The sequence below is a fragment of the Rhinoderma darwinii genome, chromosome 2, assembly GCF_050947455.1.
Source record: "Rhinoderma darwinii isolate aRhiDar2 chromosome 2, aRhiDar2.hap1, whole genome shotgun sequence".
In the NCBI taxonomy this organism is placed as follows: Eukaryota; Metazoa; Chordata; class Amphibia; order Anura; family Rhinodermatidae; genus Rhinoderma; species Rhinoderma darwinii.
Genome location: NC_134688.1, coordinates 77,553,954 through 77,573,239, shown reverse-complemented (window position 1 = coordinate 77,573,239; position 19,286 = coordinate 77,553,954). Strand labels below are relative to the sequence as shown.

Here is a 19,286-nt window from a genome sequence, read left to right as displayed (position 1 = left end):
TGTTAAATATGGACAGTCCGGATCGACCACAGCGTGAGCCACTTATTATTAGCAGCTCTCCACTTTGGCAAGAGCTAAATCCACATAGAATGGAAATGCTAGTTATTTTTCATCCAGATTTGTGGACAGAAAATCTGTGGCGAAAGTGGATGCGATTTTAACAAATGTTATCCGCATGCTACAGAAATTTTCCACGCAGAAACTGATCTGAGGTGCCGATTTTCAAATCCGCAGCATGTCCGTTACTGTCGCGGAATAGGAACAGAGTTGTAGCTGATTTTTTCATATTGAATTTAACGGGAAAGTTAAAATCCACAATCAAATCCTAGGGTTCTGGATTTTTCTGCGGATTAACTGCAGATCTGCAGTATACTTACTTTACAAATCCTTTGGTGCTCCCATGGTGTTTTTTTTTTTTTTGTTTTTTGTTTTTTTTTAAATCAAATAGTTTTTATTGACACGTGTTTTCATAGTATACAAACAAGTAACATATGAGACAATAACATCCCATCCACCCGATCCCTCCCCCCTTCCCATCCCACCCATGGTGGCTGTTTACTGGTCCCCCAACAGTCTCTGTCTACCAGTCTCCAGCAATGACATGTCTCGAAAGGTAAACCGATACAGCCGTCACACGTGTCTAAAAAAAAATGGCACTGGAGCCGGGTGAACAGAGACTGGCCGGGGACCAGGAAAGCGTCACCTCAAGAGCGGCAAGGGGTTGGTAAGGTGAGTATACTGTTTTTTTGCCAATATAGAACAGAGATGGCTCAATAGCACAAATCAAAATCAACACCATCACGAAATAGGGCAGATCAGCCCTGCCTTGTTGTAATGTCCTGCAGAAAAAGTGGCAAATATTATTTATGCAGAATCTGTAATGAAGGTGCTGCAGATTCTCAGTGTTGTTCTGTGTATCCTAGAAGTATTTACTATATTTTCCTTGTATATGGTATGGGCTTTGTGTCTGAGCAGAACCGGTGTTGGGTATATTAGTTGCAAGAGTTAGTTCAGTCTAGTCATTGACCGGTTTTAATTTTAAAAATATTTGTAATCTATAGGATTTTGCATTTTAGTTCATTCTGTCCATCACACCATAGATGGCGCTAGAGTACAACAAAAGAATCGTGAGCCCACTGGAGGCGGCACTGACAGTAAATTAGATTCACTATTAGATCACCTATTTTTTCTTGACCATTACGTGTATATAAAATGTTACTATTCTCAGCTCTCCTGACATGTCTGCTTTAGTAAATGCTTGTATTTCCCATGAAATAACAATTCTGAAGTATCTCGTAAAACTCCAACCCTTTCATACTGTCCAATTAACATATGCCAACACCTCCCCTACATACCCCCGAGAAAACTCCAATCCCTGTCATTCAACCCTTGTAATAACGCAATCAATAGCGATCACAAGGGAGAGGGATCTATCTTGTGGCTGGTCATCAGCCCCGTGTGAGAAGGGACAAGACTCGAGCTCTGTGTCCTGATGCAGTCCATCCTGCTGCGCGCGCGCTCCATTATAGGACGGGTTTTGTGTTTACTAACATGACGGTGGCCGTTTTAATTAACCTAATAGCCCCTAGACCAGACAAGTGTTTATAAATAATTGAAGGTATTTATGAATTTTTAGTAACTTATTTTTTAATAATTCAATTTTCTTTTGGTCTTGAGGACGCAGCCTATTTTCCTGGGTTTTTTTGCTGACTGTTTGATGTCTTGTCTTTTGCTTTTCAGGGTGTATTTTTTTTTTTATCCTCTTTCAGCACAAAAAAATGAGTTCTTCATTTATATCGTTTTAATGTTTTTAATTAGATTTATGTTTGTAGAAGAGCAATAATGTCTTTTGCTCTCTTTTGAGAAGTTGTATCTATTTATTTTTAATTTTTCAAAACTTCCCTGGGGTGGTCATATTGGGGGCACACACTTCCTTCCTGTTTTGTCTGTATAGACAGTGTAGCAGGGTGTGTGGTGTGTGGCAGCTTAAATAAATAGGAGTCCATGGAAAGAAAAATGTCATAAATTATTACAGTCTCGAGGAAGTGATGACGTACATCCCTCAGGGAGCGATAGGCGAGATGTATATAACGTTACCTGTGTATGTAGAGTATACGGTTTCTACCTTGCCTCATTTAGGCCTTCAGCAGTCCAATAGAGCTGGCATTAACTAGTCCACCCTCTAATGATAATAAGAGGATTCTTCTCTTTCTCTGAGTCTTTACAGCAGAGCTGACAAGTGAGTTACAGAGGACAGGAAGCTGCCAAATAATGTGACTGCTCCAGTGGACAATGTGAAAACTGAAATATTTCAAGATTGTGTTAATAAAAAAAACACATCCACAAATGACCAAATGGAATATTGCAGTATTCATTTAGTCATTTGGAGGTATTACAGGTATTGTAGCCTCTAAAACCAAGTTTAGCGATAAATATAATTTGTTTCTGGTCAGTTGGGGACAGACTAAGGAATAATACCAAATACTGCTGGCGGTATGAAATAGGTTAATAATAATAATATTCCTGGTGGTCTAGGGTGGCTTAATGGTTAATACATTTTATTCAGGGTAAAAAAAATTAATGGTAATAACCCTGGTGGTCTAGGGTTGTTGAGGGTTTAATGCCAGCATTCCTGTTCTAAAATAGTCAAAAGGTTAATACTAGCATCCCTGCTGGTGTAGTGCTGTATTTCTCAATTGCAGTCATCAAGTATCCCCAGCAGGTCATTATTTGAGGATAACCCTTAGAGGACACCTGTGGCAATTCCTGATTCACTGACAACAAATTATATCACATGTGCAATAAGCAGGGCCAATTCTATCTTTTCTGCTGCCTGAGACGAAAATTTAAATGGCACCCCCAGATTTTCATTGACATCCCCCTCGCTGCTCTACATCACTACCAGCCTCCTTAAACTCTTACGGATGCGCCGTTGCCTTGTACTCTCCTGGCATGCGCAGTGCTGCGATGAAGCCGGGCAGAGTACACCTCCTCCACGGTGCCTGCCCAAGTAGTACAAAGCAATGGCGCATCTGAGAAAGTTGTATCAGTGGATGTCAATCAAACATGGAAAGGTGGGTTTGGAGGCAGAACTATATGACGCTTCAGGATAGTGGCACCACCCCATGGCTCTTTAATGAGTAATTCGCATATCGTGTGCGCAGTTTTAAAAAGTTGATTTGATAGATTTTGCTGTATCTGAAAAAAACATACATTTGGAAATATTGTCAGGTCATGTATTGCCGCATGGTGGGGGTTCAAGAGGTTAAGAACTACCAGACAGGTTCCCATTAAATATACAATGAGTGGAAAACAACTCCATCTGCCCTGCAATTTTGTTGTTATAAATATATCCTATATAATTACAGCATCAGAACCAAGCTCCGACATATATACAGCACCAGAACAAAGCTCAGTACATATATACAGCACCAGAACAAAGCTCAGTACATAAATACAGCCCCAGAACTAAGCTCAGTACATAAATACAGCATCAGAACCAAAGTCAGTACATATATACAGCACCAGAACAAAGGTCAGTACATAAATACAGCACCAGAACAAAGCTCATACATATATACAGCACCAGAACAAAACTCAGTACATATATATAGCACCAGAACCAAGCTCAGTACATATATACAGCACCAGAACAAATCTCAGTACATATATACAGCACCAGAACAAGCTCAGTACATATACTCAGTACTAGAACAAAGCTCAATACATATATACAGCACCAGAACAAAGCTCAGTACATATATACAGCACCAGAACAAAGCTCAGTACGTATATACAGCACCAGAACAAAGCTCCGTAAATATATACAGCCCCAGAAAAAAGCTCAGTACATAAATACAGCCCAAGAACAAAGCTCAGTACATATATACAGCCCAAGAACCAAGCTCAGTACATACTGTATATACAGCACCAGAACAAATACAGCTCAATTTAGTGGAACCCCTGCCATATAGGTTTGTACGGCGTAAAACTACAGCTCACAGCATGGCCCGAACAATGTTAAAGATATGCTGGGAGCTGCTGTTTCAGTAAAAAAAAAAATCATATTATATAATCAAACCACCCATCGTCTCGCTGCACATTATACAGTGACTACCTTACTGATTAGAGACAGAATAAACATTTACATTAAGTGACTCACCGGTGACTTCTCAGATTCTAGTTCTTTTTCTCTTTTCTTCTCCATCCAGTCCAGACCTCTATGATGACTTCTCCCGGCCACAACCCATTTCTGCAGTTTTCCGCTCAGATGTCTTCAGCTTCTCACTTTTAAAACATTCCTGCACCTATAAACGAAGATCAAATTATCAACGCCCCTAAATATAATAGCGCCATACACTGCACCTCTAATTATAATAGCGCCATACACTGCACCTCTAATTATAATAGCGCCATACACTATGTCCCTGATTATAATAGTACCATACACTGTGTCCCACACACACCGTGCCCCCTGTAGATAGTGCCCCCATAGCCCCCTGTAGATGGTGAACCACATATAGCCTCTGTAGATAGTGCCCTACATAGAAGCCCTTGTAGATAGTGCCCCACATACAGCGCCTGTAGATAGTGTTCCTGTAGATAGTGCCCACATATGGACTCCAGAGCTGCCCTACATATAGCCCTCCTATAGATAGTGCTCCACATATAGCCCACCTCTGTAGATAGTGTCTCACATATAGCTCCCACTGTTTATAGTGTCCCAAATATAGCCCACCCCTGTAGATCGTGCCCTACAAATAGCTGTAGATAATGCAACTCGGTTTTATTAAAAAAAAAAAAAACTTTACATACTCACATGATCCCGTTTCTGCACAGTCTGGTGGCAATACAGACCTGCTCTCTTCTGAGCAGGTCTGCTGGGGCTGAACGCTGCAAGCGGCGCGATGACGTCATCGCGCCGGTAGCTTAGTTGAAAGGCGCTGATTGGCAGGGCAGAATGACTTGCACTGTCAATCAGCGCCTTTCAACAACGGAAGCGGCTCGGTGACATCATCCTGCCGCTAGTTTTTGAAAGCCTCTGATTGGTGGGGCAAGTCATTTTGCCCCGCCAATCAGCATCATTGTAAGGTGCTGAATGGTCAGGCACGGAACGTGCCCGGCCGTTCCGCGTTAATGCGTGTAATTGTATCTGTGTGCTATAGACGCAGGTACAATTAGTGCAAGTGGGGGTGGCGGCGGCTGGTTTCAGTGGCGCCGCCGCCCCCTCAGAAAGATAGCAGGCAGCCAGCAAGGCGAGAAACTCTTTCTCACCTCCTGGACGGTGCAGCCCTGGCAAGAAGGCTAAAGATTGTGTTATCGCAGTGTCGCACTGGCTGTATCACAGTAATAAAAGTCACCGTGACCGCGATCCGACAGTCGCAGGAAATCCAAACCTCCTGGATTTCTTGCGACTATCATGTCATGGTTGTGGAAACTTGCAGGCACACGTTCTCTTTCATTACTTGCGATTCAGGCAGCAGGACACTGATAACACAGCAAGCATTAGCCGTTGGCATTCGCTGTGTAGCCCCAGCCTTAGACCTAATTCACACGAGCGTTGCGCACCTCGGACGCTGTGGGACGCGGTATCACGCATCCACCATAGTTGAGTCTATGGAGGGATGCGTGAAAAGATAGGACATGTCCTATTTTCCCACGGACCCTTCACACGGTCCGTTGAAACTTCGGCTGTGTGAACGGCCACATTGAATTACATAGGTCCGTGGGACGGCCGCTGTTTCAACGGCTGCCCCATGGACGTTTAACATGCTCGTGCGAATTAGGCCTTATAGGGAAATCCTGAAAGTATGACCTGCTGGAGGTACTTGATAAATGGAGTTGAAAGACATTGGTCGTAAAATACCTGCCAAAATCGTACGGGTATTGGCCACCACAAATGAGCAGGGTTTTGTCTGCATGTGGTTGCGGCTATGTGGAAACGTACTCTTAAGGGGTAATTAAACTTTTAAACAACTTTTGACATGTCATAGTGATAAGTCAGAAGTTTTGATCGGTGGGTTTCCAAGCACTGAGACCCCCACCATTTGCTAAACCAAAGCGGCAGAAGTGAGTGCTGTGCTGCTTTCTTTCTGATCGGCTTTTCTTAGAAAACTGAGCCAGCGGTGTACGGGCTCATAGATTTTTATTGAACCCGTACACTATTTTCTCGGCTTTCCCGAGGAAAGCCGTTCTGTAGTGAGCTGGCACGGCGTTCACCTGATTGCTTCTGCCATTTCGTTTTAGCAATCGGTGGGGGCTCAGTGCTCGGACCCCCACCGATCAAAACTTCTGACATGTCATTTTTAAACGTTACTCTTTAAAGAAGATCAGTCACCAGTTTTCACAATACAAACTGCATACATTATTAAACAGATGTTTTAAACCTGATGAAGCTGGTTTACTTACTCTAAAAATCCATATAAGACTGGCTGAATAATCCTTTCTTAAAGTTGCATTAGACCAAGTATATGCATTATGTCATCTCCATCTACTCCCACCTAGAGCTAACAGGCACCTATAGTTGTCCCTACCCCCCCCCCCCCCCCCCCCACACACACACACACACACCATGCTGAAATCTCGCACATACTCAGTACAAGCTGCAGTCTCCCTGGCTTAATGTTATTTTTTACCACAGGGTAAACGGCATAAATTTAAGATGCCAAAAATAATGTTGAAATTGTATGTACACCAAAATGGTTCCATTAAAAAAATATTACTTGTTCCACGAAAAACAAGCCTTCAAACACCTATGTTTAGGCCCTTCTTCACACTGCGTGTATATACCGCGTTTTTTTGGCGCGTAAATTGCGCCAAAAAAAAGACACGATTTAAGCTTCCCACTGACTTCAATGGGAAAGCGCGCGGTCTGTTTATTTTTTTTCACCTTTTTCCATTACAACAAAATTTTTACTTTTTGAGATACAACTTCTATGTATCCTATATTCATAAAAAGCTGTATCTTGTACTCAAACCTGAATTAGTCAGGTCAGCGGGACTGACGGTTAACGCTGGTCCTGCGTGTCTCTGACACGCAGGATCCACCTGTTATCGATCACATCTAAGTTCATAACTTAAACGTGTTCAATAGCAGCTGTCAGTTTCGCTGTTTTGACAAACCCTGGTTTGTTCGCACGATCCAGCTTCTATGTATACAGGATACATAGAAGCTGTATCTCAAAAAGTTAATTTATTTTTTTTAAATAAAAAAACAATTAAAAAGTTGTTTTATAAGTAATAAAAAAAATGTTCTCAAAGGTTTACATAGCCTTTAAGGCCCAAAATAATCTGGTAACTAAAGGGTAAAAGAGGTTTTATGGAAATAAAGCTGAAAGGGGTTTTCACATCTTGGACATTTATGGCATATCCACAGGATATCCCATAAAAGTCCAGTAGATGCAGGTCCCACCTCTGGGAACCAAACCTATCTCTAGAGTGGGGTCCCCTAAACCCCGTTCTATCTTACTCGGCTCTGCTGCCTCCTGGCCACTTCCTAGTTAGGTTGTCGAGAGTCACGGAAACAGCCGAGTGCTCAATGAGCTACGCTATTTCCTTAACTCCCTTAGAAGTGAATGGGAGTTAATTAAACAGCCTAGCACAGCGAGCTACGCTGTTTCTGGAACTCGGTAGCTACAGAAACAGCGTAGCTCGCCGTGCTACGCTGGTTCCGTAACTCCCATTCACTTCGATGGGAAACAGTGTAGCCCAGTGAGCTGGGCTGTTTCTGTAACTCCCAACCACCTAACCAAGATGTGACGGGGAGGCAGCGACAGCCGAGTAAGCTAGAACGGCATTTAGGGGGCCCCGTTCTAGAGATAGGTGCGTGTCCCAGAGGTGGGACTCGCATCTATTGGACTTTTATGGCATATCCTGTGGATATGCCACAATTGTCCAAGATGGGAAAACACCTCTTAATAAAACTATCCTCCTCTCGTATGTCTCTCTGTGCTAGTCAAAAATCCATCAAATTCCTGGACAACCTCTAGAAATTAAATTATATCAGGAAATATAAAAATGAAGTGCTTGGTCTTTTGTAACACTAGTTGGTTCGATATCGTATCTTGGTTCCTGTTTATGGCCGGGTCCCGATTGTATTGTCTGTACACTCATATTTACATTTGTTTTTTTTGTATTTTATTTTACTTTTCTGTTTTGCAAAGGAGAATGCTAAATAAAAAATGTGATGATAAACAAAAAAAAAAACAATTGCCGTATAATAAAAACTTTCTAATATACTTTGTATTTCAATTCCTCACTATTTTCAAGATAAGGGTTTACTGTCAGTGAATGAGAACACTCTTGTTTACGTTCAGAAGCCGAAAGTACCGACCTCATGCTGCTCTCTGTTGAGAAGTGAAGACAATTGCATCCAGTTTAGTCAATGGTCTGCTATGTACCGGTTTGCTGCCTCTGACTGTAAACTAGATTGTTCTCATTCACTGACAGCAAACACATATCCTGAAAATGGTGAGGAATTGAAACACAAAGTATATTAGAAATTTGTATAGCATTATTTACATAAATTGGGGAAAACCCTTTATTCTTTTCCCTGCCAGGGGCTTCACACTTTTCAGAATTTTGACAACCTCAAATGAAAACTAAATTCTAAAATAAAAAAATCATATTATACCCACCATACCCATTTATGTATGCCACCCAGCACTTTATATTAATGGGCGCTGGAATTTTGCATTATTGTGTAACGTTTTGTAAAAATGTATAAAAATGAATGTTTGTGGCTAAAAGTAGAGCACGAGAAACACACAACCGGCTAAAAAATACAATTTTAAGATGTTCAGAATCCATACATGAGACACATGCCTTTTTCTCTCCGTAGGGACCCTAAAACTCAAAAAATAATAAAATCCTTAAAAATTTTTTTTTAAAAAAAATCCCTTAAATGTAACACATATCCTCTCTAATTGGTAAGGGAGGTGATAACGGGAAGAAAAGTTCCTGTATCACACCCTTTGGGTCACTGGAGGCTGAACAGTGGGAGAGCTATCAGACAGAGACTATTCTTTCTTCCTGCTGTCACTGCCATCTTCCCCCTGTCACCTCTTCCCCTATATAGATTTAATCCTGCTCCCCAACTCCCCAGAATGCTGCTCTCCAATATTGCACCAGCTTTGATCCCAGTATCCTTTTTAAAACCCAGAATTGTAGTTTTCAACTAATATATGGCAGTCACCTAAAGCATTTAACGCCATGCTGTATTACATACATCCTTGGTAGTCAAAGGATTAAAGGGGTCAAAGCCAGCATCCCTGATGGTCTAGGGTAGTGGAGTGAAATGCTAGCATCCTTGGTGATCTAGTGTATTTAAGGGGTTTGGGTAGTTGAAAAGGGTTAATGCCAGCATCTCTACTCATCTAGGGTAGTGGAAGGGTTAATGCCAGCATTCCTGGTGGTCTAGGGTAGTGGAAGGGTTAATGCCAGCATTCCTGGTGGTCTAGGGTAGTGGAAGGATTAATGTTTACTCACCTCCTTGGCTTTAGCGATGTCTCGAAACTTCTTAAGTAAAGCTGGACACCGCATTCAGCTTCCTCTTATTGCCCTTTACTGATCATAGAGATCGGTGCGAGACGGGATATAGGGGGACTGTGCAGTTGGGATTTAAGGCTTCGTTCACATCTGTGTCAGGGTCCCTTTCTGAGGTTCCGTCGGAGCTTCACGTCAGAAAGGGCCCCTGACTGAAACAAACGGAAACCATCGATTTTCATTTGTATCACCATGGATTTCAATGGTGACGGATCTGGTGCCAATTGTTTCCGTTTCTCTGTTGTGCAAGGGTTCCGTCGTTTTGATTCAAATAATACTGTATTCGACTACGCTATTCATTCCGTCAAAACGATGGAACCCTTGCACAACGGAGACAAACGGAAACCATTGGCACCGGATCCATCACCATTGAAATCAATGGTAATGCAAACGGAAACCTATGGTTTACATTTGTTTCAGTCAGGGGCCCGTTCTGATGGGAAGCTCAGACGGAACGTCAGAACAGGAACCCGATGCAGATGTGAACGAAGCCTAAGAGCCACACCGTTCTCATTGATTGCTTCGCCCCTTCCTTGACTTTTGCCCCCCCCCCCCTGTACATTGTCAAATATACATATCAGAAGATTGTTAGTGGATGTTGTAAATCCAAACTCCTTTTGCATTTCTCAGATATTTCCAGTACTAAAAATGCCTGCCACAACATTCTTCGCAAAATACCATCAATGTGAACAAACATTTGTTTATAAGGTTGTAAAGGTAGCTGCAAAGGCACGTGGCTAAAATCATGCCCACCCACGGTGGCGAATGGTTGCACAATTTTGCCAGTAATACCACAGTTTTACCATTAAAATCAAATGGCCATTCGCCACTGCATGTAGGGATGTGGTTTTGGCCGTGTGCGGCTGCTGCTCCGTGTGTTTTCACCCCTAAAGATTTTCAGTTATAGCACTATATAGTTTAGAAAATTTGTGGCTGTCCGACCTGCGCTGACTGACTTTTTAGAAGATAACTTCTTTCAGATAAAATCCTTACAGATCACTTGGTAACAAATGTAATCCCCTTGTGCGCTCCTTACTGTGATTGGCGCCGTTCACTTTCCTCTTTGTGGTTTTTATCTCCATTCCTCATATAACAACCCACAGGCAATGACTAATTCCACCCACTCCCGACACTTCAGAGCTCAGTCACTGTGACTATTAATACTCTCAAATATTACTCAGTTTGCTAACATGGAGATTTTATCCTAACATAACCCTTCGTACTGCACTGCTATGAATACTCTCCAGATAAAGCGGTTTTGTTTTCTGTTTTTTTCCTAATCTGGTGTTTATTAGAAGTTTTACATTTTACAAACAGGAGTGCCTTGCGTCTATCACAACATCAGGGCACAGGGATATGCTTAAAGTGTTTCAGCAGAATATAAATGTCAGGCAGCCTTCCGTAGTGAGCAAATAAGGAGCAACAATTCAACTAGTCGATAAATGGTCCTTGAAATACAGATCCAGCAGAAGGCTGCAACAACTAGGCATTGATAGGAGTGCATCCTTATATCCGAAAGAAGGCAAAGGGAAGGCATAGAAAGCACAAAATGAAAAAGAAGGACGGACGAGAGGGAGAGGAGAGAAAAAATAAAGGGGTAAGGAGGGGAGAGGGACCCCTGAGATCGAGAGTAAAAATGATGATATAAGAGGCAGCTGTTTAAGTTGAGGCGCAAACCAGCCAGATAGAGAATAGTGGACCCGCCTTGAAGGAAGTCCAGGACAGCCATATATATACATGACCTGGTCAGATTTATCTCTGTCCTTAGCCATGAGTGACTCATTTCGGTAAAGTTGATCCATTATAGCAATTTATTCTCTAAAGGAGAGAGCCTCCATTGACTTCCAGTGTCCGGGAATCACCATGCAGGCAGCTGTCCAGAAGTGTCTGAATAGTTCTTTCTTAGTCACAAACATGTAGCCTGGAAGTAGGGATAGAAGGACCATCTGAGGGTAAGGTGTCACTGCTGAACCCATCACCTGGTAATATTTATATGAAATACGGCTCGCCCGAATGGTTGTATGGCCAAACAGGCCCACAAAATGTGGAGCATTGTGCCAACCTCCTATACCACTGGGTAACATTTATGCAGAACCTCAGGGCACCTGTACCATCTGGTTAGGATTTAGACGCAGTGCTCCTTGTTACCTGATCAAATGTTATGGTTTCCTTTCTATTATGTTCTGTAGGTTTTTAAGAGGAAATACAAAGATACATCTGCAACACCTTCCTTCAGCCTACATCTTATGTCGTGTATTAGTTTGAGTCTCTAATATTATTTAGCAAGGAGGTTGTGGTACCACATTAACCGATAGAGTACAAATACCATACAGATATATACTGTACTGCGGAGGGCATTGTCTCAGTGTGTACAGTAAAACCTATTCATTTGTCCATCTGCCAGGCTACAATCTATATTGATTTCAATTAATCCCAATATGATGAGAAGCTAGCTGACACATTACTAATAGACAAACCTTTGGTCACTGATCCCCTAGATTCAATTTGGTTCTATGAGAGAGATTGGAGAGTTCACTTACAGTGATTGACTGTCAGGGAGACCTGGAAGGGAAAGGTCCTCTGTGTGACTGGGTGACAAATAAAAGCAGTCCATGAGGTGAATGATGGTGCTAGATTTCAGACAGCTACTTCCTGTCCCAGAAATGGAAGGCAGGAGTAATCTGAAATACTGTACGCACAGCTGAGCTTGCTAGAGACTGGTTGCAAAAGAGATTAACTACACATAAAGATTCAGGAGCATAGTCAAGTTTTCACAGCCATTATATAAATAAAATTTATCATCTGTATGTACTAAATAACGTCTGATCATTGACAGTTTTGTGACAGGGTTGCCAACCTCCACTTCAGTAATTCCTGGACAACTGAGCTGAAAATCACGGACAGCAAAATTTTTACGGACACACTACAAAATAATTGCCTGTGCAGTGTGCTAGGAGTGACTCACCAATCACAGCCCTGATTGTTGCTTTTCCATGCTAACTCAGCCTGGGATAGCTGCAAGCAGGGCTGTGATTAGTGAGCCCGACTCACCACTCACTTCACCCCCACCCACCACCACTACTGCTACCACCAGGGCCTGTTTTAGACAAAGTGTGGCCCTGGGCAAAGTTAAAAATAGGGCCCTGGGCAAAGTTAAAAATATGGCCCCAAATGCTGAATTATTGTATCAATAATGCAGTCAATTCAGAAGGCGGTATGCAGAGAACTGCATCGCTGATTTGTAGTGCCACCAGGAGTTTTGCAAGCCCCAAAGTATATGTCCCACCTCTCACACAAAAAAATTACCTATATACATATACAGTTATTAAATCATACCGCTATACCAGATTAAATATTACCTGCATACTGTTACTGAACACAACTCAATATTATAAGACCAATAATAACACAAAATAAGGTCCAAATTATACTGCCACATCATAACCACATAGTAACTGAATAATATTGCCACACCATAACCACATAGTGACTGAATAATACCCCCATACTGTTACTGAATAATACCTCCACACCATGACCACATAGTGACTGAATAATACCCCCATACTGTTACTGAATAAAAACCACTATACAAAGACCAATATTAACACCATATAGTGATAGATGCCAGTTATACACAGGAGCTCTGCAGACGATATAAATGATTACAACACATTTATATCCAGTGGCTCACAGGTGATGTTTTCTCTGATTAGTCTCGTTCACTTTGCCTTTTCTTCTCTATCCGGCCTAGACCACTGTGACGACTTATTCCAGCCACGACTCGTTTCTGCAGAATTTGACACACAGACATGTTTGTTTCTCGCTATTCCAGAATCCTCCCCACCTATCCGCTAAACAAATTCGTAATCCACAGTGCCCCAGATAGTAATAATGGTCCCTTGGTGCTCTACACAAGAAATGTGCCCCATTAGTAACCGTGCACTCTTTGTGCCCTCACACAGTAATAATGCCTCCTTTGTGCCCTCTGTAGATAGTGCCACACACAGCCCTCTGTAGATATTGCCTCACAAAGCCCTCTGTAGATGGTTCCACACACAGCCCCCCTGTAGATGGTTCCACACACAGCCCCCCTGTAGATGGTTCCACACACAGCCCCCCTGTAGATGGTTCCACACACAGCCCCCCTGTAGATGGTTCCACACACAGCCCCCCTGTAGATGGTTCCACACACAGCCCCCCTGTAGATGGTTCCACACACAGCCCCCCTGTAGATGGTTCCACACACAGCCCCCCTGTAGATGGTTCCACACACAGCCCCCCTGTAGATGGTTCCACACACAGCCCCCCTGTAGATGGTTCCACACACAGCCCCCCTGTAGATGGTTCCACACACAGCCCCCCTGTAGATGGTTCCACACACAGCCCCCCTGTAGATGGTTCCACACACAGCCCCCCTGTAGATGGTTCCACACACAGCCCCCCTGTAGATGGTTCCACACACAGCCCCCCTGTAGATGGTTCCACACACAGCCCCCCTGTAGATGGTTCCACACACAGCCCCCCTGTAGATGGTTCCACACACAGCCCCCCTGTAGATGGTTCCACACACAGCCCCCCTGTAGATGGTGCCACGCCGCCCCCCCTCGTAGATGGTGCCACGCCGCTCCCCCTCGTAGATGGTGCCACGCCGCCCCCCCTCGTAGATGGTGCCACGCCGCGCCCCCTCGTAGATGGTGCCACGCCGCCCCCCCTCGTAGATGGTGCCACGCCGCCCCCTCGTAGATGGTGCCACGCCGCCCCCCTCGTAGATGGTGCCACGCCGTCCCCCCTGGTAGATGGCGCCACGCCGCCCCCCTGGTAGATGGCGCCACGCCGCCCCCCTCGTAGATGGCGCCACGCCGCCCCCCTCGTAGATGGCGCCACGCCGCCCCCCTCGTAGATGGCGCCAAGCAGCCCCCCTCGTAGATGGCGCCAAGCAGCCCCCCTCGTAGATGGCGCCAAGCAGCCCCCTCTCGTAGATGGCGCCACGCAGCCCCCCTCGTAGATGGCGCCACGCAGCCCCCCTCGTAGATGGCGCCACCCAGCCCCCCCTCGTAGATGGCGCCACCCAGCCCCCCCTCGTAGATGGCGCCACCCAGCCCCCCTCGTAGATGGCGCCACCCAGCCCCCCCTCGTAGATGGCGCCACCCAGCCCCCCCTCGTAGATGGCGCCACCCAGCCCCCCCTCGTAGATGGCGCCACCCAGCCCCCCCTCGTAGATGGCGCCCCCCCTCGTAGATGGCGCCACCCAGCCCCCCCTCGTAGATGGCGCCACCCAGCCCCCCCTCGTAGATGGCGCCTCCCAGCCCCCCCTCGTAGATGGCGCCACCCAGCCCCCCTCGTAGATGGTGCCACCCAGCCCCCCTCGTATATGGCGCCACCCAGCCCCCCTCGTATATGGCGCCACCCAGCCCCCCTCGTAGATGGCGCCACCCAGCCCCCCCTCGTAGATGGCGCCACCCAGCCCCCCCTCGTAGATGGCGCCACCCAGCCCCCCCTCGTAGATGGCGCCACCCAGCCCCCCCTCGTAGATGGCGCCACCCAGCCCCCCCTCGTAGATGGCGCCACCCAGCCCCCCCTCGTAGATGGCGCCACCCAGCCCCCCCTCGTAGATGGCGCCACCCAGCCCCCCCTCGTAGATGGCGCCACCCAGCCCCCCCTCGTAGATGGCGCCACCCAGCCCCCCCTCGTAGATGGCGCCACCCAGCCCCCCCCTCGTAGATGGCGCCACCCAGCCCCCCCTCGTAGATGGCGCCACCCAGCCCCCTCCCTTTGTACATGGTGACACGCAGCCCCCTCCCTTTGTACATGGTGACACGCCGCCCCCTCCCTTTGTACATGGTGCCACGCCGCCCCCCCCCCTCGTAGATGGTGCCACGCCGCCCCCCCCCTCGTAGATGGTACCACGCCGCCCCCCTCGTAGATGGTGCCACGCCGCCCCCCCTCGTAGATGGTGCCACGCCGCCCCCCCTCGTAGATGGTGCCACGCCGCCCCCCTCGTAGATGGTGCCACGCCGCCCCCCTCGTAGATGGTGCCACGCCGCCCCCTCGTAGATGGTGCCACGCCGCCCCCCTGGTAGATGGTGCCACGCCGCCCCCCCTGGTAGATGGCGCCACGCCGCCCCCCCTGGTAGATGGCGCCACGCCGCCCCCCTCGTAGATGGCGCCACGCCGCCCCCCTCGTAGATGGCGCCAAGCAGCCCCCCTCGTAGATGGCGCCAAGCAGCCCCCCTCGTAGATGGCGCCAAGCAGCCCCCCTCGTAGATGGCGCTACGCAGCCCCCTCTCGTAGATGGCGCCACGCAGCCCCCCTCGTAGATGGCGCCACGCAGCCCCCCTCGTAGATGGCGCCACCCAGCCCCCCCTCGTAGATGGCGCCACCCAGCCCCCCCTCGTAGATGGCGCCACCCAGCCCCCCCTCGTAGATGGCGCCACCCAGCCCCCCCTCGTAGATGGCGCCACCCAGCCCCCCCTCGTAGATGGCGCCACCCAGCCCCCCCTCGTAGATGGCGCCACCCAGCCCCCCCTCGTAGATGGCGCCACCCAGCCCCCCCTCGTAGATGGCGCCTCCCAGCCCCCCTCGTAGATGGCGCCACCCAGCCCCCCTCGTAGATGGCGCCACCCAGCCCCCCCTCGTAGATGGCGCCACCCAGCCCCCCCTCGTAGATGGCGCCACCCAGCCCCCCCTCGTAGATGGCGCCACCCAGCCCCCCCTCTGAGATGGCGCCACCCAGCCCCCTCCCTTTGTACATGGTGACACGCAGCCCCCTCCCTTTGTACATGGTGCCACGCAGCCCCCTCCCTTTGTACATGGTGCCACGCAGCCCCCTCCCTTTGTACATGGTGCCACGCAGCCCCCTCCCTTTGTACATGGTGCCACGCAGCCCCACCCCCTTAAAGATAGCGCAACACACAGCCCCAAGAGCGGAGATCGGTAGCCTACTGCTACCACTCTCTGCTCTGCCTGGCGTTTCACTCACATTTAGGAGCAGGAGGGCTGCGGCGGATGACGTGGTCATGTGGCGGCGGTCTGAGTGAGGTCGGTGCCGGCCCGGGAGTGGACCAGTCCAGTCACCAGACCTTCGTAACCTGACCTCACATCAACGACGTGAGTTCAGGTGACTCAGGTCAGGAGACTGGACTGGTCCACTCCTGGCACCAACCTCACTATCATTCACATGGCCGCGGCCTACTCTTCCCATGTTTACACTGTGCATGTATATTTTGGCGCATGCGCAGTGCAACGTTTCGGGAAAATTAGAAGAAATCTCGGAGAGTTTTTTTTTTGCCGTACACTACAGACGGACTGTTCGTAAATTTACAGACTATTGGCAACCCTGTTTTGTGAGCGGTTTTCTCTTCTTTTTTTTTGTACTTTTATTCTCAATAAATCCAGTGTGCATAGTGGTGTCTGCATCCTGCATGTGTTCATTTATTTTCTCCCTGTTCCTTTGTAGAGTACAGGCAGAATTAAACTGTGTTAAAGGAAACCCTTCTGAAGCTGTAAGCTTTACCACAATGAGCTGTGAACCAGAAACACCCAATCCTCCACGAATTACAAACCGGACCAAAAATTCACTTTCCCTCCAATGGAAGGTGAGTTATGTAAGCATAGATGTATGTTTTTTTAATATAGACTCAGAGCCAAAAATGTGTATGGATTGCATGCTAATGAGGTGGATATAGTTAAAGGGGTTCTCTGCTTTGGAAAATCTCTGTTAGACGGATTCCTTGACAGACATTAAGCAGATCACAAAGTGTCTCCCTCCTGGGACCCACGATCAGCTGTAATCTGTGGGGAAACATTTTACTAAGTGTTCAATTTCCCTGCAGTGCCACCACAGGGGAAATTAAGCATTACATAGTACCCATTCAAATCAATGTACTCTGTATAATGCTGGACAGGACAAATCCTCCAGAGTGAGAGACCCTCTTTGTAGCCGCTCTCCACTCAGGCTTAGAGATGAGGATCCTGAACAGAGGACCCCCTCTATTAACTGAGAATTCCCTATTAGGATATATGGAAATGGATTTCCTAAATTGGACAACCACTTTCACAGAGCCTGTGTCTGATGCATAATGTAAATAAGCAGGAACATTGCTGTCAGATATGTGAAATAAAATTGTAAAAATGATAATAACAAGCACGGAAATCCTCTAGATATGCCATATGTTCAGTTTTTATAACTCGAGGAAATTAATTTTGTATGGAGGGGAGAAATCACACCTTTCACTATCTGTTCTATTGAACTCATTTATATAATAGTAATTGCTCATTTTTTCTAGCCGCTTTCTCCAACTCATTGTGGCGCTCCCGGCAGGACATTTCTAGCTAGTTGGAGATAATGTAGTCTTTTCTTTTCACACCTACTCCGTGATGAAATATTGATGCCAGGCAACATGCTCAGACAGTCCGGATTGTGTGGCTTTTGTTTTTATTTAATGAGGTGGACGTGCTGTTTTCAGGTCTGTAAATCATAACATAATGCTTATCAGTGCTAACAGTAGCATGCCATGCTGCCATGTTATACTTCCAAGAAATCTGTAACAGCATTATGAATCTGAGAGCTGGAATTGTTTTATCACAATGTGGAGACTGTAATACATGTCCCGGTCTTGTTCGCCAAACAAGTGATCCAGCAGTTTACGTAAGTACAGCAAACCAGCAAAACTCCTTGTGTTCCCAGCGAGTTAAGGTACATAAATCGCCATTAAAGTGGTGGTCTTATCTCGACAAGCCCTTTTTTATTGAAGCCGGTCTGGCTTCAAAAAAACAATGCAGTGATTACGTAGTATTACATGCCAGCCATTCAAATAACTGGCTGACCATGTAATACATGGGCAGGTGGGGTCTCCTAAAGTGAGAGCTGATCTTTAGTAAGGCCAAGTTCACATGGCATATTTTCAGTCGTATTTCGGATTTTTATTTTGCTCCAAAATACACTTGAAATACGCCTTCAAACATCTTCCCATTGCTTTCATTGGAAAATATGCTGTGTAATTCATACGAAGAGCCTCCTGAAAATATGCTTTGTAAAAAAGAAGTGACTCATTTTAGAAGCTGGATTTTACCCATAGACACTACAAAAGACACTTTGTAAATATTCCACAATAAACGCTTGCAAAAATCAAAAAACAGTTTGAAAATCTGCTTTAAAAACGCCTGGATTTCAGAGGCTGCTTTCTCTAGAAATCAGCCTAGTTATTTAAGCTGAAATATATGCCGTGTGAACATGGCCTTACAGCTCTCCACTTATAGGGGGTAGATCCCCTTTGATACTTTTGCTGCTGAGACTTTTTACATTTTTGACAAACACAAATAAAACCTAAATTTAAAAATTTAAAATAAAGAGATGACCGTAGCAGGCTGTGATCTTTCTTGCTGCTTACATCTGCAGCCCATTCATGTTGCTCCCCGATTTCAAACGAGTGCTGCACCCCGAAACTTGCCTAGAATATTGAACCTGGTTTCTTTTGGATGCTAAGCAGATTTTGTACTTTAATATGATAACTAGATCTAAGCACTAGACTTACCTGTCATCCACATTATGCTACCCTCACTGTAGTGACAGACCAGCTAATTTTAGCGGTCTATCACTTATCTGCTAATATGAACAATTTTCTGAGAACTTACATTCAGAGTCCAGGCAGCACCGCCAGAGATGATTCCGACATATTCATGAGCTGCCACTAGCACTGCCTACGCTCTGCTAGGTCCACCCACTTTCTGCTGATTGTCAG

The 19,286-nt window shown here is 46.2% G+C and overlaps 1 protein-coding gene across 4 annotated transcripts in view; it reads left to right on the top strand.

The window, feature by feature from the left end:
- The window catches only part of FNDC3A (fibronectin type III domain containing 3A), a 210,462-nt gene that overhangs the window by 156,957 nt on the left and 34,219 nt on the right, over positions 1 to 19,286 (top strand). For all 4 annotated transcript variants that reach the window (XM_075851793.1, XM_075851794.1, XM_075851795.1 and 1 more), the window contains one exon: positions 17,003 to 17,141. In XM_075851793.1, coding sequence (XP_075707908.1) covers positions 17,003 to 17,141 — 139 coding nt within the window. The remainder of the gene's footprint in view (positions 1 to 17,002; positions 17,142 to 19,286) is intronic.